Source organism: Vespa mandarinia, chromosome 19 (assembly GCF_050613455.1).
Source record: "Vespa mandarinia isolate Hongniang chromosome 19, ASM5061345v1, whole genome shotgun sequence".
In the NCBI taxonomy this organism is placed as follows: Eukaryota; Metazoa; Arthropoda; class Insecta; order Hymenoptera; family Vespidae; genus Vespa; species Vespa mandarinia.
In genome coordinates, this window is record NC_140828.1 from 2272531 (window position 1) to 2292604 (window position 20074).

At 25.7% G+C, this 20074-nt stretch overlaps 2 protein-coding genes across 2 annotated transcripts; both read right to left on the bottom strand.

Moving 5' to 3' along the window:
- Positions 1–2667: 2667 nt before the first annotated feature.
- LOC118448026 (phospholipase B1, membrane-associated) lies at positions 2668–5823 on the bottom strand. The gene is made up of 8 exons (XM_035880731.2): positions 5809–5823; positions 5600–5709; positions 5284–5488; positions 4687–4863; positions 4420–4579; positions 3829–3988; positions 3601–3752; positions 2668–2907 (listed from the first exon to the last, which is right to left on the bottom strand). Exons 1-8 carry the CDS (start codon positions 5821–5823, stop codon positions 2717–2719), a joined length of 1170 nt encoding a protein of 389 aa, XP_035736624.1. The 3' UTR covers positions 2668–2716.
- Positions 5824–8870: 3047 nt separating this feature from the next.
- LOC118448013 (phospholipase B1, membrane-associated-like) lies at positions 8871–12396 on the bottom strand. The gene is made up of 7 exons (XM_035880710.2): positions 12085–12396; positions 11372–11473; positions 10922–11133; positions 10583–10759; positions 10054–10352; positions 9761–9939; positions 8871–9174 (listed from the first exon to the last, which is right to left on the bottom strand). The coding sequence occupies exons 1-7, from the start codon at positions 12230–12232 to the stop codon at positions 9023–9025; spliced, it is 1269 nt and encodes a 422-aa protein (XP_035736603.1). The 5' UTR covers positions 12233–12396; the 3' UTR covers positions 8871–9022.
- Between the last annotated feature and the right edge of the window lie 7678 nt (positions 12397–20074).

Consider the following 20074-nt stretch of genomic DNA (forward strand, 5'->3'; position numbering starts at 1 on the left):
GTATGAAGTATATGAGAAGATAGTGATAAAATTGGATTAATTTGTTTTGATATATCACTTCGTACTATAAATATTCTTCCGGTAATGTTTTATTAGTATAATCACGGTCATAATTTAATTAATAATTATTCGATAAGAATTTGATATTTTCGTTGTGATATTTTCGCGGCCATTATAACATATCTATGAAAAACTTAACGGCCATCGTTTGTCGTCACTCGAATATCATTTATAATTTTATCATGCTATCATAAATTAAGGGTCTGTCATGTTAGTTATTGGCAAAGCGTAGAGACGTTATAATGAGTATGTTAATATTCAATGGCCATTTGAGAGGTCGCTGATAACTTACATATGTAATAATTTTTTTTGCATTATACAGATTTGTAATTATATTGAAACGACACGTTCAGATATATGATCAGATACGATCGTGTTCGATATATGATTTGTTCGAATACGATCGCGTTTGTGTGACTTAAGTTTTTATGATTTACTTTTTGTTTTCTTTCTTTCTTTCTTTTTTTCTTTTCTTTTCTTTTTTTTTTCTTTTTAACTTGTTCCTTCGTTCTTTTTTTTTTTTTGTTAGATTGCGTGATTCTATCATATATGAATTATTGTCAGTGACGCATAAAAACTTACGTTTTGCGTTTTAAGTTCTACGTCTGAGTTGTGTCTGGATTATAATAGACGTAGAAAAATGAAGAAACAAAAAGACAAGTCAGATATTGTGCCTGTTATCTGCACCTATGTCAATATTTTACTATATATTTTATTTATTTATTTATTTATTTATTTTTATTAAATTTTCAATATCTTTTTATTTCAATAGAATATATATACATATAAATGTACAGAGTATAATGAACAATTGAAATATTAATTTGCCAAATAACATGGAATATCTGACAAATCTTTGCATCGAGAATATGCTCAATGTCAATCTTTTTCTAATACTCCAAAGTGAGATGGATAGGAAGAATAAATCGAACGAAAAGGAAAAAAAAAAAAAAGAAAAGAAACAAAAAGAAAGATAGAAAGAAAAAACAACATCAACATCTGTTTGACGCATTTGTTTAAGACGTCATTTAGATAATTATTAATAATAGAGATGCGATTGATATTGTCTCGTTTGCGATTTAAATGACAAGTAATTTCTGTTCTTTTTCCTTGTTTTAAGTTATTACATTTTTAAATTATTCACTTAATTGTCTTACGTTTCGTATTTCATTGTTAACAAAATCGTTGTTTTTTTGGTTTGATTTTTCTTTTTTTTTATCCTCGTATTAATGCCATGATGTAATGACTAGCGATTAGAATTAGATGGGTGGCAGGGAAGAGTGGGGGAAAGAAGAAAAGGAAAAATTGTCTTTGTAGAAAGTAATACATTAATTGAACACCACTTAAAACACACATTATATATAATATGAAAAGTTTTATATGGCGGATACAAAAAAAAAATTCCAAACAAATAAACAATATTCTTATATAATTTTTTCTTTTTTTTTTTTTTAAGAGGAACGAACGATCGACGAAAATAAATTTTTGTATTTTCTATTAAATGATTTTAATCAATATTCAGAATTTTAAACGTCATTCGATACACTATATACAAGACGATTATCACAAAATAATGATTAGATTACATAAATGCCTTACGTATCAAACCATTTAATAAGAATTTAAGTGAATTGATTTTATTAGTATGTTAATTCATTCATAATAAATCGAATCAGTTCGACTAGCCGTATATAATTAACAGACTTAATAATATATATGTATTTATCGGATGTTTTTCGTACGGGTTCTATGATGGATTATAATTTATTATATTCTCTAACATGTTAGAAAATGTTCTAATTAAAATAAAAAAATGTTTTAATTAAAAAAAAAAGTAAAGAAAATATGCTAATTAAAATAAAAAAAAAATAAAAAACAAGAAAAAAACGATAATTAAAAAAAAAGTGACAACAAAGAATATTATAATACGAAATACTTCAAGAAATATCATTGGAAATATCATTATTTTTTTATTGATCTTACAACTTAGCACAAAAAAAATTATTCAAGATCTATAACGCATTTATAAATGTAAATCTATCTCTCCTTTTCATTATATGGAAATTTCATTATATCTATTTGTCTTTGACTTGATCGATAAAACCTGTCATCAAAAGAATTGTTTTTGAAATATATATATACGATATGAAAATGTTAATTAGTCACGATCTATCATTTCTGATTTATTTAATTAAATTAATTATATTATAGATTAATTGTAAAAGTATCAAATAGATTTATAAATTTTACTTATAGATTTAAATACAAACATATAGGTTTATAGATTTTAATAGAAACAGGTTTATACATTTGAATATAAGTGGATTTCTTTGATTTAATTTTGATCGCATTTGATTAATCACTGGCTCTTTCTATAAAAGCCTAAGGTCAAATTCTTTGATCATCTACTGATTTACTGACTCACCTTGATTAATCTTTATTTTGTAACATCGAACGATCCTATTTTTTTTTTTTTGTCTCATCTATTTTTATTTCATTATTTTGTTCTTCTATATTAAAATTAAGGCGTGTAAGATCATGTAACATGATTAATTGTTCTAATAATAGTTTTATAATGATCACAGCTATTATGAATTGTGGTGTATCAATCTATATACCATAAATTTAATCATTTTCAAAAATTATTACCATCTTATTACTTTTTCCATTGTTTCGGTATAATTCCATCTTGATATCCTGTTCGTTGAAATATCATTGAATTTATGTTTGTGAATATATAAGGTGCTCTTTCTGTAGGGCATCGAATCCTTTCTAATATTTTAGGTAATCCTTTTTCTGTTTTATTTCCAACTGGTTCGAACATATTATTCCAAAGAAGATTAGCACCTAGGAATATATAAAAATTATGTCTAGATTATTATATATTTACGTGATAAAGTATATAATATAATTGTTATTATTATTTTTATATTTAGAAATGACTTTTATTAATGTAAAATGATAGTCTAAAACTATGTAATTTTGCATAGGCAATCTCGAATTTATTCGGTAATGTAGATACCATCATAATCATGTGTTCGTATGAAATATATATACATAATAATATAATATATATATTTAATACTTTTAATATTTTATTTTTATGTTATAATAGCTTTTTTTTTATGAAAATTTTTTATAAATATTATTAGAAACATTTTTACCGACAGATAAGACAAACTTGAAATGTCGATAAAACAGAATATATCGGTATTGTAAAATTTAACTTTCTGACGATATGTAACCCTTTATACATATTGCTTGAAAAAAAAATCTATATCTAGGGTATATTTACCACAGACAAAAGTATTATAGATAGTCCATAAAGTGCAATAATTTGGATCATCTTAAATACCTCTGTTATTTTTAGAAATATGAAGAAACATTGTTTATAAAAGTTATAGAATATATTGAAGACCATGGAATTAAAAGTAATAATTTTTTTTTATGTAATATTTGCAAAACAACAAGCACGAAAGTGAAATAAGTCGTTTAAAATAGAAATATCGATCGTAATATTTATAGATTATAATTCTTTACCTAGTGCATGACCATTTTGACTAAAATGGAAGCAATCGTATGTGACCAAATTAGGATCGATTGGCCTTGCCCTACTGGGATCGGCATTTGGAGCATTGAATTGTTTCATAAATGGTTGCAATACTACTGTGAATTCTTGCGTATTGTCATACCTAAAAGAAATATTTATTTACATCGATTAGAATTTATCAAAATTAATAATAAACAATAAAATAATAATAATAATACCTTCCAGAATTGATCAAACTTTCGGCTGCCTCCTGATACATCATTGACATTCTTGAGGTTGTGATATCTGGTCGATGTCCTTGATGCATACAAGCGCAATAAAGTGGATGTAATATAATACACATAGGACTTTTTCTAACTCTAAGAGAAATTGTGACATCTGTACGTATAAACATAAATAAGTATTAATTAATATTATACAGGATAATTCACGTAATAATAACAAGTCATCACCTTTGAACAAAATATTTTTTCAAAATATCTCGCATACTTTTTTATATATATATATATATATAAAACAAACAAACAAACAAACAAACAAACAAACAAAAAACAAAAAAAAAAGATAAAAATGCAATCGCAAAGTGCACCTACGTCATTGATTACGTGTTAAGAAAAAATTATTATCGAGAATATTTAAATCATTCTTCTCTTTTTTTTTTAAGTTCATTTACAATACTTTTTTTAAATTCAACTAAAAAGAAAAAAGTTATGACATGTTAGACTTATGAATCATCCTGTGTCTGTGTGTGTATGCATATATATACATATATATATATAGCTAGTTATGTTTATAAATTTTTATATTACCTATTGTAGGAATTAAGTTAACGAGTGTACGAGGTAATGTTATTTTAAGGTAATCCAAAACTTTTCTTAAATGAAAAGCATGACGTAATGGTGAAAATTGTTGAGGATTGTAACATTGAGCCGAACAAATGTCATTTGCACCAAAGAAAATAGTGATCAACTGCAACAAAATTTTTTTTTGTAAGTAGTATCACTCGAGTATTAGATTAGTTTTCATTCATTTTAATGTCAATTAATAATCTAATTTTTAAAGGATTTAATTAACACCTTCCAATGTTTGGTAAAATTAATCCTAGGATCATTTCTTATCCTTTGCACGAGGATTCTTGCTTGTTTTATGGCATCTTCGGTAGCTGCTACAGGAAAAGCGATATTTAATCTTGCTTTTGATGAAATAAATTCGCCTGTACCGGTTGAGTAACCAGTTAAATTTGGATTGAATACCTGTTGTCAATTTAGAAAAAAAAAAAAAAGAAACAATTATATTCTCTTTACCCTGCTACAATGAAAATACAATGGACTTAATAAAAAAAAAAAAAAAAAAAAAAAAAAAAAAGAGAAAAAAAGAAAAGGAAAACAAATAAATAAATATTTACGTATGTTTATTATTCTATAAATTCTTTTAATATGTTCAATTTAATTTCATTCAGTTTTTTTTGGTTGTCTTTTTTTTTTTTTTTTTTTTTTTTAGAATAGTTTTCTAAATTTTAAATTCAAAATAATTTTTTAAGATTGGCCAAGAATTTCTATCCCACAATCATGTAAATTAAATTCCTTTTAATACCTTCATTATAAAATTAATACGTCTAATTTATTCTTCCATTAATTATATTCCAATACATGAAATTTTTAATAGAATAATACCTTTAATAAATTTGGTAGTGTCAAAAATCTTCGCCAATTATCTTGGCCCCCAACGCACCAGCTGACTCCACGTGCTTCAATGAAAGTTCCAATAGCGAATTCTTCCAAAGCACCACTACCAGCTACGAGAGAATCACCGAGACCACCGATCACGTCAATGTCACCCGGTCTTAATCTATGAACACTTTCCGGTACGTAAGGGGATCTATAAATGAAAATAAACATTTGTTTTGTCATGTCTCAATTTTTTTTTTTTTTATTATCTTTTTTGTTGCTTTTTTTTTCTTTTTTTTTTTTTTTTTTTTTTTTAGCAAACCTGCCGAAACGAATGTTACAAGGAAATGGTACTGCGTCTGGTATTATAGGCTGCCTTCGTACACCATTGAAAATCATTGGATAAACTATACCATTGGTATTGAGATCTTCCTGGAATAAGAGAAAAGAGAAGAAGAAGAATAATCTCAGAAAAAAAAAAAGAAAAAAAGAAAGATGAGAGAAAATTTCAAACAAGTAACACAGTAATACATCTCTAATTTTCATCCGTGTTATAAGAGTTATTTATTCGGGAAGGAAAAAAAAATAAACATTTAATGAATGCATTAGAATTATGGTATTTTTATTCTTTAAATAAACGGTACGAGTCACGTTCTAGGATAATTTTGAAAGGGAATGAGAAAATTAAATTGCACGAAATGAAACGTAAGAATTGTGAAGAAATGATTTCCTCAATGATATCTTATATCTCTTACGTGTATATGTATGTATAACATAATACATTTTATAAAAAGAAATCTAATTGAATAACTAGTTTTTGTTTTCCTTATTTTTCTTCTCTCTTGTTTCTTTTTTCTTCTTTTTATATTTCTTCAAAACTTTTCGAATGAAGTATTAACGTATTTAAATGAAATATTATGTGTACGTATTATATATATATATATATATATATATATATATATATATATAAATTATTCGTAAATAATAAAGTATTCATTAAATTTTATATAATATATACATATATATATATATATATTTAATTATATATAAATATAAATATATGTATACATATATTGTGTATAGAAATTGTCTTCGATATCACTTGACATATATATATATATATATATACTTTCGTTAAATATTTTTCTGATCGTTCAAGATACTGTTTCTTGAGGAGTCATATCACGTTGATACTTTTGCTTTCTTTCATTAGCATTTTACTACGGCCCGTTTCAACTTAAATACCGTTGCATACAAATAATTTAGTGAAACGGCTACGAAAGGTGATACGAGCGAAGAGGAAAGTTCTGCAAGTTTATGTATATATATATCTATATATATATATATATATATATGTATATTATATAAGTATATTATATGTATAAGTTGTAATAGTAAAATTAATATTAAAAAAAACAAAAAGATGAAAAGAATTGTATAATTAACATAATAAGGATATTAAAAAAAAAAATTGTTAATTTTTGTAATAGGAAGAAACATTGACATTTATTCGGTTATTTCTTTGTATTATTTTTTATTAAAAAAAAAAAAAAAAAAAAAAAAAAAGAGAAAAAGGAAAATAAAGAAATAAGGTGTACTTCTTCCGTATGTTGAAAAATATTCTGTCAATTTCATTGTCAATCATTTCTTTTCTTCTTCTTTCCTCTTTTGTTTTTTGTTTTTTTTTTTCCATAACTGTTTGTTCTTTTTTCTTTTTTTTCTTCTTTTTTTTTTTCTCTTCGCTTCTTTCGCCTCTTCTCATTTGAAAGCTAGATTCATTCATTCAAATTCACAAATTATTTTTACATAAGTAAATACATATGTTCAATATTGAATAAATATCTTAATATTTACATATTTAATTCTTCAAATGAAAGACGTTTTAAAATCGAGAAAAGAGAAAAAAGAAAATAAGAAAAAAAGGAAAAGAAAAAAAAATAAGCTGCAAATTTTTCAAATTGCCAATAGTATTTTTCATTTTTATGTACTTTAATGATATATACGGATATTTGAATGATTGAAGAATTATTATTTGTTTTCTTTTTTTTGTTCTTTTTCTCTATCTTTTTTTCTAATGGAACTTTATTTGACATAAATAAATAGAGAATAATCATCGTTGAAGTATTATTGAAATATTACTCACCATACTGGATTTGAAAAGATTTAATATCACATCCGTTATAGTAACACCTTGAATAAGAATAATTATTTGAAAAAGAAATAGTAAAATCGCTTTTCTAAATTTCATCGTTCACAAAGTTTTAATGTCCTTTTTCACTGATAATAAATTGTGTTGAAGATACACTTTGTATACATATATGTAGATATATATGTGTGTGTGTGTGCGTGTATTATAAATCACTTATCATCTTCATTATAAATAATATTAAGATAAGAAATGTAATAAATAACAATTATAATTAGTATGATTAATACAATTAATAATAATTAAAGATTTTTAATCGGATATATATTCATAATACTTTTTGAATTTATTTTTCCAGAGATAATCAATATAGAAATATTTATCATAAGCTATTGCGATCTTTCCGATTTTTTTCAACATATATTCATATCGAGTTAACACTAACATATTCAGTTTTTCAAATGATGAATACATTTACTATGTCTCGACCTTGACGCGTTATATTGAACATTGATTCAACGATAAAAAGCTAATAATTATATTCTCACTTTTATTTTATTACTTGTCACAAAATTTCATTGATATTAATTATCATGTTAATAAAAATAATAACAATTATACATATTGAAAATATAATATTCGTCTGACTCTTAAATCAACAACGAATACACCGTCCTTGTACACGTTGAAAGTAATACTGAACATGAATGAAATTGTAGAGAAGGAGTGCTTCTTCTTTTACTTATACCAACGAGACTTTCTTTCACCATCTTTCTTGTCAAATTTATTCGTAGGCCCACTTAATCTTATTTTATATTCAGTCAGAGTGAAGACGTGATACACGTATGAGAGTGTAAGAGAAAGATATTCTCTTTCTCTCTATCTCTCTTTCTCTCTCTCTCTCTCTCTATTTATCTATTTACCTATGTGTTAATATTTGTATATAAATAGATGATTATGAAAGTTATCTAACGATTATTTAAATTATTTCGAATAAAAAACCATATTTTATGCTATACTCGTAAAAATTTTTTTTACGTCACATTAAGGAATATTTCTTTTTTTTTCGCATTTCAATGATAAATATACTTTCTTTTTCAGCATATGTTATTATAGAAAGATAAGTTTGTAAATAATTCAAAAGATCCAATATAAAAACATCTCATAAAAAAATATATATATACCGGTTTAGAGACACACAATCAATGACTTTTACATATTTCATTTTTGTTATCTCTGATCTAATGTTTCTCAATTTCATCTCTTTTTAATTCAATTTAAAAGACAATAAATAAGAAGAGAAAAGGAAGGAAGACAATCGTACGGAAACAAAATGAAAATATTATTTAAATTATTTTATTTGACTTAATAAATAATATATATTAAATATGATAAATAATATATATCAAATTGTTTCTATAATATTAATGAGATCTTTATCAAAGATTATGGCACTTCGAATAAAATTAGATCAACAATATAATATGATGGAATATCATCGAATGAAATCGTCAAATGTAAAATATTTTTTAATAAGAATATCTATGATATTTTAATCTTATTTAATTACCATCTTTCTTTTTTTTTTTTTTTTTTTTTTTAATCGAAATTTTCACTAAATTTTGTATTGCTATAAGTAAACAGATAAGGATGTTCCTTGGTAGGACAAAGTATGGTACCGAGTTCCATTACAAGATCAATTGGTTTCTTCTCATAAGGTAAAATCAAACTATTCCAAAGAGTAGTACCATCTGAAACATAAAAAAGTTTTTTATCTCGTTAATCCCTGTTGCGATAACATATTGATGATCAAGATATTCTTTTTATAATACCATGTCTAACTCTCAAAACTAACGTCATTCATTTAAAGCTATTTAATATCGAAGAATCGTTAAAATTACGAAACACGTCAATAATTTCTAAACTGGTCATAATAAAAAATGCAATCCTAATAAAATACATGATTTATTTGAATCTTTTTGACATAAAAAAAAAAAAATTATTGTTAGGACATAGTTGTTAAGATCATGAAACATCTTTGTAACGGTTCTCATGATCTAGAAATGTTGTATATCTTTTTTTATTGCATATATATATATATACATATATATATATATATATATATATATATATATATGTAAATACGTATATGTAAATACGTATATGTAAATGCAATAGTAATAAAAACACATAGTTTTTATTAGTAATAATAGAGGACACGTATGTAATCAAGCGTGACATACAACTTTTCTTCTTACTTTAATCTCATATCATGCAATTCAAATTATGAATTTATTAACATTTCAATGATCATATCGTATAAGAAATTTTACTTACATAAAGAATTTGTTTTTTGCGTAATGTGGAAACAATCAACAGTTAAATAAGAATTCCTATTATTATTTTTTTTATTTGATAGCAATGTAATATTCGTCAGGATTGGTTGAGCTACTACAACGAAATCATCTTTTTGAAACTCGGAATAGTTGCTTATTTTTATATCAGTATCTTGCCATCTAAGTGAACAATTAATACATATTTACGTATAATACACATTTGGAGATTAATAAAAATTGAGAAAAAAAGAGAGAGAGAGAGAAAAAGAGAAAGAGAGAAAAGGAGAGACTGACCTTTTTATAATATTATAATATTCCTGCCTTTTATCACGATATCTTAAACCAAATAAACAAGGACATTCTAAATCTGTCATCAAATCGCACCAAATCGATGGTTTTTCATTGTAATTAACGTCCACGAGTGTTTTTAATTGTGGGGGAGGAATAAGAGATACGAATACTCTTGGTACATTGTCACGAAGTATTCTCAATGTTTCAACGATATCTCGTTCATGATTTTCTAAAAATTCCGTTTCATTTTGCGTGCAAATGAACAAACAAAAATCGTTGGCACCTATCATCAAAGAGATATGCTAAAAGAAAAAAAAAAAAAAGAGAAAAAAAAACAAGATGAAATATGTATACACAATATTTATGATAATAATTAACGATAATAATACATATATACATTTTTTTTTATATAATATTATATAACACAATAATGAAGAGAAAACAAAAATAAAAAAAAATATATAACAGGTAATAATGAAGAACGATGGTCAGAAATAAAAATAAGAAAATGAAAGTAAGGAAGGTCAGATACCTTCCAATGTTTTTGCATATTCACTCTAGAATCATCTTTTAATCTCTTTACAAGAATCGTTGCCATGTAAGGCATATCTCTCGATACAGCTCCTGCCTCGGCAACATTTAATTTCGAATCCTTCTCCAATGTGGAATAATCTCCTACAGAATAACCATATAAATTTGGATTGAATTCCTAAACGAAAGGATAAATAAATTCAACGTTAGGATAATTGTTAAATGATATTTATAATCGTCTTATTATCTATTTAATGTTCAATAGACATTACAATTATATGATAACAATGATTATTTTAATGAAATAAGCAAAGAAAAAGAAATTATTATATATATTAACCTTGAGTATATTAGGCAAGGTTGTATATTCTCTCCATGTATTTTGCCCACCGCCAGCTGCAGTAACACCTCTGTTATCGATAAAAAGTTGAAAAAAAGACTCGGCAAATACTCCTGTTCCAGCTGATAATGAATCGCCCATTGATGCAATGACGTCTATGTCACCTGGTTTCAAACGGTGAACGCTCGTTGGCGTTACATTTGATCTCCAGCCTTAAATGATTAATTATTTAATACGAAGAAATTTTTGTTTCGAAAGAATTTTTCTTATTGAAAAAAAAAAGAAAAAAGAAAAAAGAAAGCAAAAAATGAGAGGAATACTTTCACATAGTTTTAATTATTTGTCATTTTAATTATCTATAATTTTGTTATATATTTTATATATATATATATATATATACAACGTCATTGAAATGATTAGAAATAAAATGATAACATTTCTTTTTTTTACCTCTAACATCGCATGGGAAAGGAACGTTTTGTGAAACTGGTTCTTGTATTGAATATAAATTTTTGACTCTTCGTAAATTTCTTTCCAAATTACTTGTACGACCTATAAATTGTTTGACAATTTAAAAACTTGGTTCTATATATAAACGCAAACACAAGCACATACATACACACACACACACACACACACACACACACTCACTCACTCACTCACACGCACTCACACGCACTCACACGCACTCACACACTCACACACACACACACATATATAAAAGTATTACGAATAAATCATATGTATTATAAAAGTATACTATGTGATCATCTGTTTATGTAAGACGGAGAATTATGAATAATGCAGAATTCATAATTAATGGTTAACGAAAAGATTAAAAATGAAAAAAAACACCAAGACTTCAAATGTAAAGAATATATCAAATTGATAACAATTTTACTTTTCAAATCATAAAAAATAATAAAAATATCTCTCATTATCTTGTAGAAAATAAGAAATGATATTAAAATTAATTCAAGTAATCATTGACATTTTCATTGGATTACTATTGTTGTAAAATTTATTATTTTATTTTTTTAATGATATCAGAGAGTGTTATCCTAATGAGAATGAAATCAGACATTACACCAGATATGTTGACAATGAAACTTATCAGAAAATTTTGGAATCTTGAAACTAATACTTGAATAGAGGATACATACCAAAGATATCGTAAATACCACGACGAATTACTCGATAAAGTTGAAGATTCAACGGATTGTCCAAAATAGTCTTTTGTGATAGTATTGGGATGTAAGATTCGTGAAAGATAAGATAGAAGAAAAAGATACGCAGATATTGGCCGATCATTTTTATAATTAAAAAGAAAATAATTAATTTAATCAATTCACAATTACAGATGAAATCGAACAACTTGTTATCTTCTTCTGAGAGTAGTATTTAACGATCTGATGTAGCAAAACATTCTTTCCTTACTAAGAAGAACTCGGATGTATTGGAGACCTTGATTTTACCACCACTGCACTAACTGATCGAAGGTTATCGTTCAAGTAATGAAAAAATATCTACCTTTCTTTTCTCACTTAAATTGTAATACTTCTAAGAAACACAAACATATGTATATGTATACGCATATGTATATATAAGTACAAAACCTTCACTTCTTATAATACCTTTATATTGCACGTATATATATACATACATATATATATATATATATACATATATATATATACATATATATATATATATATATATATATATATATATATATATATATATACATATGACATGCGGAATAAAAATACTTCCTTCTGATAAAAAATGAGATAAAAATATTCTTCCTTGATTTGTATTTTTAGTGTTTATTTATATTTTTGGTCATGATTCAGAAAACATTTGAAGTTTTTATTTTGATTTTTCTGTAAACGCCGTTGGAAAAAAAATTAAGCATATAAAAGCATTAAAATTAAGCGCATAATTAAACGTAAATATAATTAAGCTCGTAAAATATAATTAACGCAAATATAATTAAAATCGTAAATTAAGTTTTTAAATATGGAACACATTAAAAGAATGAGATAAGAATCAGAAGATTGGATAGCTTATCGATATCTTAAATTTGGTAATTAGAAAACAAATAAAATATTTAATGATGATAATTAAATATTTGAATGTTTTTTTTCTTTTCTTTTTTTTTTTTTTTTTTTTTTTTCTATACAGAAGTGATTTATTTAAGTTCGATATTCGTGCAATCGATTGTATTCGTCGTTTAATATTTCTTTTCTCTTTTTCTATATTTGATTACAGAACTGCAAAGAAAAAAGATTGTTAATAAGAACAGAACTTCATTTAACAATATTAAAACTTAATTATTGTATTTCGCTTGCACAATTGTGAAATACAATTTACCAATAGATGATAATTTATTCATACGACAACAACAAGATCATTGGAATCATGAAAGATGCGACAAAGAAGTTATTTTACATCGAACGGTAACGTGTCAGGAAACACTTGTGTTGCATATAAATGATAATGGTAGAATGCTTTGTTCACTCAGATAAAATTTAAATAATATATGTATATTATATTTATTATGTCCTTCGATATCTATTAATGGCGCACGTCAAAAGAAAAATGTATAATATTTTATTTAAAAAAAAAAAAAAAAAAAAAAAAAAAAAGAGAGAAAGAAGAAAGACGAGAAAGAAAGAAAGAAAAAAACCAAAAATTTTCATTGTACTGACAAGAAAATCTTTAATAATTGATTTCTTTCTTTTTTTTCTTTTTCTTTTTCTTTTTTTTTTTTTTTTAAACAATTAATTCATCTTTAATTTAAGACTTTAACAATATGTATGAACAAAATATGAATTACGATTACAAATGGAGTACGCCGTTCACTATCATACCATTATCATATCGACCTATAATTTTATTTTGATTAGACCCTCTTTCACGCATACATAATAATTGATTTCATGTTAGTTAGAGTAAATAATATTAATAGACTGGTGAATTAACACTTTTCAGTGTCTCATAAGTATATCTTTCTTTGATAATAATGTGCATCTCGCAATGATTGATCTATGTTAGATGCATTTGTCGGTACACATTTGTTTTACGATAAGTGAATAGAAAATAATAAATATAATTGATACATATAATAAGAATTAATATATAAATATGAGATAAAAATAAGAATTTGTTTAATATTGTTTTTTTTTTTTTTTTTTTTTTAATAATTAATGAATATTCTTATGTATTATATTATTTTAGTATAAATTAAAACACTAGCTCGTTTTTACACTATCTATGAAGTAGAACTTGTTTTTTTTTTTTACGTGGTTACTCATACACGACTAGTCTCTATTCTAGACGACTTTTAACTATTAATAATAATAATATATTACTATTAATATTATTGATAATTATAATAATAATAATAATAATAATAAAATATATTTAAATATTATTTATATACATTTAGATATTATTTAATACATTTTATATTATAATAGTAAAGACAATTAGGTTCGATTGATCGTGAGTTAATAACGGTGTCGAAAAAAATGCATTATGATTAAAAGTAAGACAAAGAGAAATTATAGCGGACGAAAATAAAATTAAAATGTTTCTTTATTTTCCTTCATATTTCGTTTATTTAGATGAATGATCATGCGTCGAAATTATCAAGGATACAATCTGTTGAAAATTCACACGTCATTTCATCACGTAAAATGATATATTTTTTCTTTTTTTATTATCATAAATTATCAACATGATATGGGTCATGACGTATACGATATAAATATATTCTGTTTCTTCTTATTATTATATTACTTTTTATTATATTACTATATTATTACATTACGTATTATTATTATTATTATTATTATTATTATTATTATTATTATTATTATTATTATTATTATTATTATTATTATTATAATGATAATAGTAATAATATATAGTCCTTCAAAAGTAACTATAATAATAAAATAATACTGGGAGAAAAATCTCATAGATAATGTTGAAATGTACTCGTGTTTTGATCTTTATTAAAAATAATATATAATATATATGTTCATTAATTATTAATTTTGAAAAAATTTATATACTTTATATGCTTTTGACATCGAATAAAATTATACCGTTCCTTTGTCCCATTTAACACGGATTACCGTGAAATTCACATCAATCATCAATAGAAGAAAATAAATATAAGATATTGAATCAAATAAAGAATAAAATAATAAATTAATTCATTATTCTCGTTTACATCGATACAATAAAAAGAAAAAAGAAAAAAAGCCATCGAAATCATTTACCTTGGAGATTCATAAGATTTCCTAAATTACGAATCGTAAACATTACTCATAGAATTTGTCTCTTTTTAATTTATAAAATTTAAAAGAAACGACAAATTCTGCAAAAATTTAACAATTCTTTTTTTAGAAACTCAGATCTTTTGACATAAATGTTTGGATATATATGTTTTCTTATTTGTGCCATAGAATTATCAGGCCAAAGGTCATTAAAATGATCGATAAGTTATCATAGTATCTTCATGCGAACCTTGAAAAAATTTTTTTGCATTTGCAAATATTCAAAAAATCTGAACATCAGCTATTTACACGTCAAGTAGAAAATCTCTACATCACGGATATAAAATGTACACACCATTCAAGCGTGCATATGAAAATCATTAATCATTAAAATATTAATACGAATAATTTTATGAATAATTTTAGTTCACTAGAACAATATTTAATTTTTAAATGCATGATATCTAGAGTATATAATAAAAAAACGAATTCTATTTGCATTTCATGTTAAAAAATGGAAAAAATTCCTATCACATTGTTATTCGAATTGATAATATCCTCTAGGCCACTGCGAATAGTGAATAATAAGGAAAATTTATTTATTTTATACGTGATCTATTGCGAAACATCAAAATTAAACATAATTGGGAATAAATTTCTCCCTTCTATCTTATCTTTTCCTGTACGAATTATTTTTGAAATAATTTCTTCTTCCTAATTAAAAATACTAAATATTCTTATAATAAAGTAAAATGTTTCGTCAAAGGATATGAATTATTCGTTATTAATTTATATTAACAAAACTAATCGATATCTATTGTCTTGGCAACTAAGTGATTGCGGTAATGGGCACCGAAACGACTTAGTTGCCAAAGCAATATGGCGTTGGCAACTAAGTGATTGCGGATATGGGCACCGCAACGACTTAGTTGCCAAAGCAATATGGCGTTGGCAACTAAGTGATTGCGGATATGGGCACCGCAACGACTTAGTTGCCAAAGCAATATGGCGTTGGCAACTAAGTGATTGCGGATATGGGCACCGCAACGACTTAGTTGCCAAAGCAATATGGCGTTGGCAACTAAGTGATTGCGGATATGGGCACCGCAACGACTTAGTTGCCAACGGAATATTGTCTTGGCAACTAAGTGATTGCGGATTCTGTTTCCGCAATGATTTAGTTGCCAACGGAATATTGTCTTGGCAACTAAGTGATTGCGGATTCTGTTTCCGCAATGATTTAGTTGCCAATGGAATATTGTCTTGGCAACTAAGTGATTGCGGATTATGTTTCCGCAATGACTTAGTTGCCAACCCAATAAATATCTAATAGAAGAAGGGCAATCGAGTAATTAATTATTATGTAGGAAGTTACCGACAGAGACCCGTCTCGGTAATATATAACGCAACATTATGAAAAATTACCGACTGCGATCTGTAGATAAAATACCGACTGGGATCCGTCGGTAATAAAAAAAAGAACTCTACTTATCATATAATTTTCTTAATTTCTACTTTACCATCACAATGTCGATAATAATTTAATTACAGTCCTTAAAAAGTGACATCTAACCATGTGAAGGATGTTTGTCTGACTATAATTCAAGTTAGTTTTTTTTTTTTTTTAATCATCTATTCATATTCTCTATTTCTCTTTTTCTTTTTCTTCTTTTTAATTTCTTTTTACGAATTGACATCCATTCGAAGATAAAAAAAATACTCGTATTTTAATAATGTTACAAAGAAACATTTTTACACATACATAATGTCATTTGCTTATACATTTTATATAACTGCAATTCTCATTAATTTTACATGTCGCGGCAATGAAGTTTGTTCTTTCTTTTTCTTTTTTTTACATGTAGTTATATCGATCGATATTCTTTAGTTATCGCTTTCTTTTACAAATAAAAATAAATGGAATATTAATTTCGATTAAATGTGCGTAATGTTTTATATAGATATGTGACGTAAGCATTAGTCATCGTGCGAAAGAAGAGTATTCTGCGTGAGATCGTCAAAGAGACAAATGATAATACGTGAGAGTACGATATCTATTCTATCTCATTAGGTTCTTATCTATGTAAGGAGAATTTTTCAACAACAAAAAAGTAATATACTATCGTTTTAACATCTATATCTATGCAATGTTCCATTCGATCGATCTCACTACACACACATACACACACACAAACACACATACATACATACATACATACATACATACATACATACATACATACATACATACATACATACATAGACACACACATGTACATAAAAATACATCAATTAAATATATCATAGGATTGTTTTATATCGTAAATTAGTACAAAGAAAAAATTTGCTAGAAAAATATTACTAATCAAATATTATAATCTCATATATTCGTAATCGAAGAGTATAATGGTATAAGAGATTAATAAAATTATTCAATCAGTATTTTCGTTTATTATAAGGAAAATTCCCGTCGAACGAAAAAATGAAGACTTTAAGTAAGATTCTTCAAAATATCTGCATTTTTATTTTTTCTTCTCTTTTCTTTTTTTCTTTATATATATATATAAGATAAAAAAAGGAAGAGAGGAGAAGAAAATTAATTAAAAAAAGTAATGATAATCTATGATGAAGAACATACATGAGATAGCATAAACATATGAGATCGATCGTTTGATAAAAAATAATAATATTTATTGTATCCTTATCGTTTGCTCTTTATAAAATGATGAATTGAACGTGTGTGTGTATTTGTGTATATGTATGTATTTGTTTTTGTGTATAAGTGTGTGTGTGTGTGTGTTTTTGGAAACTTAGGTCAGAGGCTTCTTCAATTATTTAAGTATCTCTCTTTTCTCTTCGTCTATTTCCAGCAACTGCTTCCGTCATTGAAAATCGATTCAGTAGGTACCTTTTTCACATGCAAAAGTCTTCCAGAGTTTTCTCTCTCTCTTTCTCTCCCCCGCTCCCTCTCTAGGCCACTCATTCTCACCCTCTTTCTCTCTCTCTCTCTCTCCCCCTCCTTCTCACGGACACTCATTCTCTCCCTCTTTCTCTCTCTCTCTTTTTCTCTCTCTCTCTTTTTCTCTTTCACTCAGTTCTTTTCGTAAAAGTAGGAGGAGAAAAGAGTCGAGAGATCTTTCGAGGGCGAGAGCTTGAGTGGGATACTAGGATTGTCAGAGGTCAAGGTTGAATCAAACACATCTCTTGCTCTCTCTCTCTCTCTCTCTCTCTCTCTCTCTCTCTCTCTCTCTCTCTTTCTCTTTCTCTTTCCCCTCACTCTTTCTCCTTCTTCTTCTCTTTTTCTCTTTCTTGCTGTCTTTGGACTCACAACGAGCTTTCCACTTTCTTCCCCTCTATAGCCTCTTCTATCGTAACCATTTACTTTACCTCTCTTGTATCGTTCATTGCTACGCAAGACAGTATCAAGGGTCGCTGAACTTTTGATTCGAATAATTTCATCTTTTTTTTTCTTTATCTTGTTTCTATTTATTCTTCTATGTATTCTATTTATTTGCATTACTCTTCTTTTCTTCCTCAAATATGAATAAAAAAAAAGGAAGAAGGAGAAAACAAAAAAGGAAAAGAAAACGGAAAAAAGAGGTTGGAGCAGAAAAATACAAATGAGATTAATTTATCTCTTTCACCTCTTATAAAAAGAGAAAAATGTTCTTGTAAATATATCTTTCCTTTGAAATACATATATATATATATATATATATATATATATATATATATATATAAAACTCTCTTTGTAATTTAAAATTAATATTATATCGGATATAGCGTATTAAAGAAGTATCTAATATAATTTGTAAATATTATTTGTCTAATATATATGTATTCCCGTGTTATTGATTAGAAAATCAAAACAGAAATATTTATTAACGAATTAATAGAATGTATATATATTTCTATTTATCATCAGGACATAATATATATGTACTTGTTCTTTTATTTCGATCAACCGTTTTACACTTTCTATTTATAATTTTTAAACGTTAATTTTATAATTTTGCTAAAATAGATGAATCGAGAGAGAGAGAGAGAGACATCGCTAACTTCTATTTTTTCTTTTACCTACCGTTGATATAAAAATGTACCCTCGAGTTTACGTTGCTTTTATTGTAATATTTTTATCCTGGATAAAAATGTCTTTTTTCTTTCTAATTTTTTTTTCATTTTTTTTTCATTTTTTTTTTTTATTTACATATCTGTACGTGTCCGCGTCTATGCCTTTTGCGAAAGACGATATGTATCTTTGTTACATTCGTTGGCACTTTTATCGTTGCTTGCTAAACGTTTAAGAAGATCAAAGATCTCGACTTCCTGTAAATGCATTCGAAGCATCTATGAAAACGATATCGATATACATGTATATATCGAAAAATATTCTTTTATTATTATTATTTTTTATTATTATAATTTTTTTTTCTTTTTCTCTTCTTTTTTTTTTTTTTTTTTCCTCATAAATTCGTCTTTATTTTCAAAAAGACTGGTATCTCTCTTTGCCTTAGATGACCGATCTTATGCAAAGGATTATGCAAAGAAAAAAAATATCTTATCAACGTGTTATCGACAATGTTGTAGTGGATAAAATGATAAATATGTAAGCATGTATGTAGTTCATCTTATTTTTAGATGTTTCTTTTCTCTTTTTTTTTTTTCTTCTTTCATGGATAATACAATATAAATAAGAGCATTATCCTGTTGAAATTCAAATGATAATATTTCATCATGTTGTTTGAAGGTAAAAGAGCAAATGTCAATTTTAAAACGTTTTTCAATAATCTTCGTTATTCACCCTTTTTGCGATTAAAGCAATTTAAAGTTTCTAAGATTTCAATGCTCCCCATACAATTATATA